A 3,088-nucleotide genomic window follows, 5' to 3' on the forward strand; every position below is an offset into this window, starting at 1 on the left:
ATAGCATGGTACAATGCGGTTCTCCTTCAGAATCGACGACCCGTAAATACAGAACGCATGCGTACGCTAGCTGGCTGGCATCCACAAACAAGTGTAGCTCCGCATTCTCGTACACTTTCTCTCGTGCCTCCGGGAAGTAGCACCTCGGAATCCTAAGCTGGGCTATCAGAGGAAAAACATCCACTCATCTACGCCAATCTCGCATTTGACCGGGACATCACGCATTTGAGCACTTCTCGCTTGGTAGGGGTACACTCCGTCTCAAATATCTCAGCCATTCCCACACACGCCTGCGTGTAAAAGGACAATTGGTCCGAGCTCGGGTTCCACCGCAATCCGAGCACCCGTTCTCCATCATCCGCCGTAGAGGTCAAACTCTTCATACCGGGACTGGAGCTTTCGCCGCCCAGCCGTTCCAAAACAACCGGATTGTTGGAAACCCAGTTCCGGAGTACGAACCCGCCGTTTGAGAAGATTCCCCTGACTTCTCTGGATACTCGACTGGCTTCTTCGAGTGTTCCGAAACTATCCAAATAGTCGTCGACATACGTGGTGGTCAAGATGCCACGTACGGCACGAGGGTATTTCTCGGCATGTTCCTTGGCGTTCCGGTTTTTCACGTATTGCGCGGTGGCTGGGGAGCAGGCTGACCCAAAGGTAACAACGTCCACGAAATACGTTGCGATGTCGTCGGCCGGATCTTTACGCCACAGGAACCGCTGCGCTTGCTTGTCTTCGTCGCGCATGCGTATTTGCAGGAACATTTCCTTGACATCCGCGCACACCGCTATCCCGTACATTGGAAACCGGAACAGCACCCCTGGCAAAGAAATTAACTCGTCCGGCCCCTTCAGCAACATGTCATTTAGGGACGTACCTTGTACCTTAGCAGCGGCGTCCCAGATGATGCGCACTTTCCCTGGCTTCTTCGGATTGGTAACCACTCCCAACGGCAGGTACCAAATTAGCTTCGAATTACTCTCGGCAAGTTCAGCAGACGTCGCCTTGTGGATGTACCCCTTTTCCATCATATCGGCTATGTGATGGTGCACCACGGTTTTCAGCTTAGGGTCACGTTCCATCCTTCTTTCCAGGCATTCTAGCCTGCGACGCGCCATACCCAAGCTCGAAGGAACCTCCACGTTGTCTGTCTTCCACAACAGACCGCTTTCAAACCGATTACCAATCCGCACCGTCGTTGTTTCCAGGATCGTCAGTGCCCTTCGTTCATCTGGATCAGACACGTCACTAGAGACAGTCCCGAGTTGCTCCAACTCATAAAACTTGCGTAAGGCCCCCTGGATGGTGGAGTTTTCGTCCGATGCTCCACACTCGCACATATGCAGCACCCTTCCGATTTGGCTTCCAGCCGTCTTTCCGTACACGCACCATCCAAGCCGAGTCTTTACGGCAACCGGTTCCCCTGCTAGGCCTTCACGCGTCTTCAGTGGCACCGCCAATCGAAGGTTGTCCAGCCCGATCAACAACTGTGGCCGAGCATCACGGTACTCCGGTAATGGCAGTTGCTTAAGATGGTCCCATCTCTCGTCATCCATCGTGAAAGTTTGCTGTGGGAGGCTTAGGCTGGTGACAGTCCGCACAGCTTTCAGGGTGAACCTTTTTGTCGACGTCACAGGTCCGATCTGAAAATCGATCATCATCGACGCCGGCTCGACCCTAGCCGTATCACCTGTCCACTTGATACATAGAGGTCGTCTATCTCCCTTCACCCCTAACTGCTTTGCCAGGTCTTCGTCCATCAGCGTCATTGACGAACCTTCGTCCAGGAACGCGAAGGTTTTTATCATCACTCCGGGTCCATACGCTGTTACTGGAACGATTCTAAAAAGCGCCGACATCGGATTCGACTGATGATAATTATTTATTACCTGGTGCGTCTGACTTCCACTGGTTCTCGGGAAGTGCCGCCGTTCTCGATCTGCAGTAGAAGGCGACTCTATTGATGCATCCGGGTCGTGTAGAAGCGCGTGATGTCGGAATGCACAATCGTTGATTTCACAACGAGAGCGATTTTTGCACGATCGCCAATTGTGCTTCTCCAGGCAGCTAAAGCACACCGATAGCTCACGCGCTCGCCTCCATCGATCCTTTACCGGCAGTCCTCGAAAATTAGTGCATGTCGACAATACATGACCCGCGACGTTACAGGATACACACCGCCTTTCAGCCGCGCTGGACGTTGTCGCTCCATCTGGATCCACGTGTGCGTGGACGTAGCCCTTCGTAGGCCTTCCCTTGCTGGTCCCGCGCACTGAAGGAGAGTCAATCGTCGTCAGCCTCGCAGCGTCTTCGGCCAAATCCTCCATGTAGTCGCTGAATGTGGACAGATCCACCGATGTCATTCCGCGGATGTGATGCGACCAACGCAACTGTTGATCCGTTGGTAACTTGCCGACCACGGTGCAGCAAGAGCGGGTTGGTGATATGCGCACGTTCACCAGCCGCAACCATATGGTCCACCATACACTGCACTGCTTCCCCATACTCGACTAAACTGTCCAGCTTGTCAGTTTGGGGCGCCGGAATCTTCCGCACCTTCTCGATGAATGTTTTAATTAAGTGCACCGGCCGCCCATATTTTAAACGTAGCTTCTCGATAACCTGCGGAACTACGTCCGGTAACACCAATCAACTCCGAACAGCTTCGAGGGCAGGTCCTTTCAGGCTCTTTTGCAGGCGCAGCATATTCTCCCAATTCGAGTATCCACATCGCCTGGTAGTATATTCGTAGTGCGATATAAAAATCGGCCACTCAGCGGGATCACCGGAGAAAACTGGGAGCTCTTTAGAAACCATGTGCCGCGCGGCCTCTTGTCGTGGAGTTAGGTCTGGTTCCTCTTCTTCTTCTTCGCTGCGTTTCACTGTTCTCTTTTCAGTCTGAAAAGAGTTAAGTTGTGGTGAAATTGAAGAAGACTTATTTTCCCCAAACCCGAGAAGTGCCTCTTCCTCCTGCACGAACTTCAGCTGCAGTTCAAGCTCCATGCGCCGTTTCTCCACCTCCTGTCGCCACTTCAGCACGGCGAGTTGACGTGCCACGTCAGGTTGAGGTTAGGACACGATCCCCTGT

At 53.1% G+C, this 3,088-nt stretch overlaps 1 protein-coding gene across 1 annotated transcript; it reads right to left on the reverse strand.

The window, feature by feature from the left end:
• Positions 1-188: 188 nt before the first annotated feature.
• On the reverse strand, positions 189-2,504 carry LOC120956056 (uncharacterized). The gene has a single exon (XM_040377435.2). It carries the CDS (start codon positions 2,502-2,504, stop codon positions 189-191), a length of 2,316 nt encoding a protein of 771 aa, XP_040233369.2.
• Positions 2,505-3,088: the final 584 nt, after the last annotated feature.

Source organism: Anopheles coluzzii, chromosome 3 (assembly GCF_943734685.1).
Source record: "Anopheles coluzzii chromosome 3, AcolN3, whole genome shotgun sequence".
Lineage (NCBI taxonomy): Eukaryota > Metazoa > Arthropoda > Insecta > Diptera > Culicidae > Anopheles > Anopheles coluzzii.

Coding starts and splice junctions, on each gene's coding strand:
- LOC120956056 (XM_040377435.2), bottom strand. CDS start 2,504: ATGGGGAAGCAGTGCAGTGTATGGTGGACCATATGGTTGCGGCTGGTG.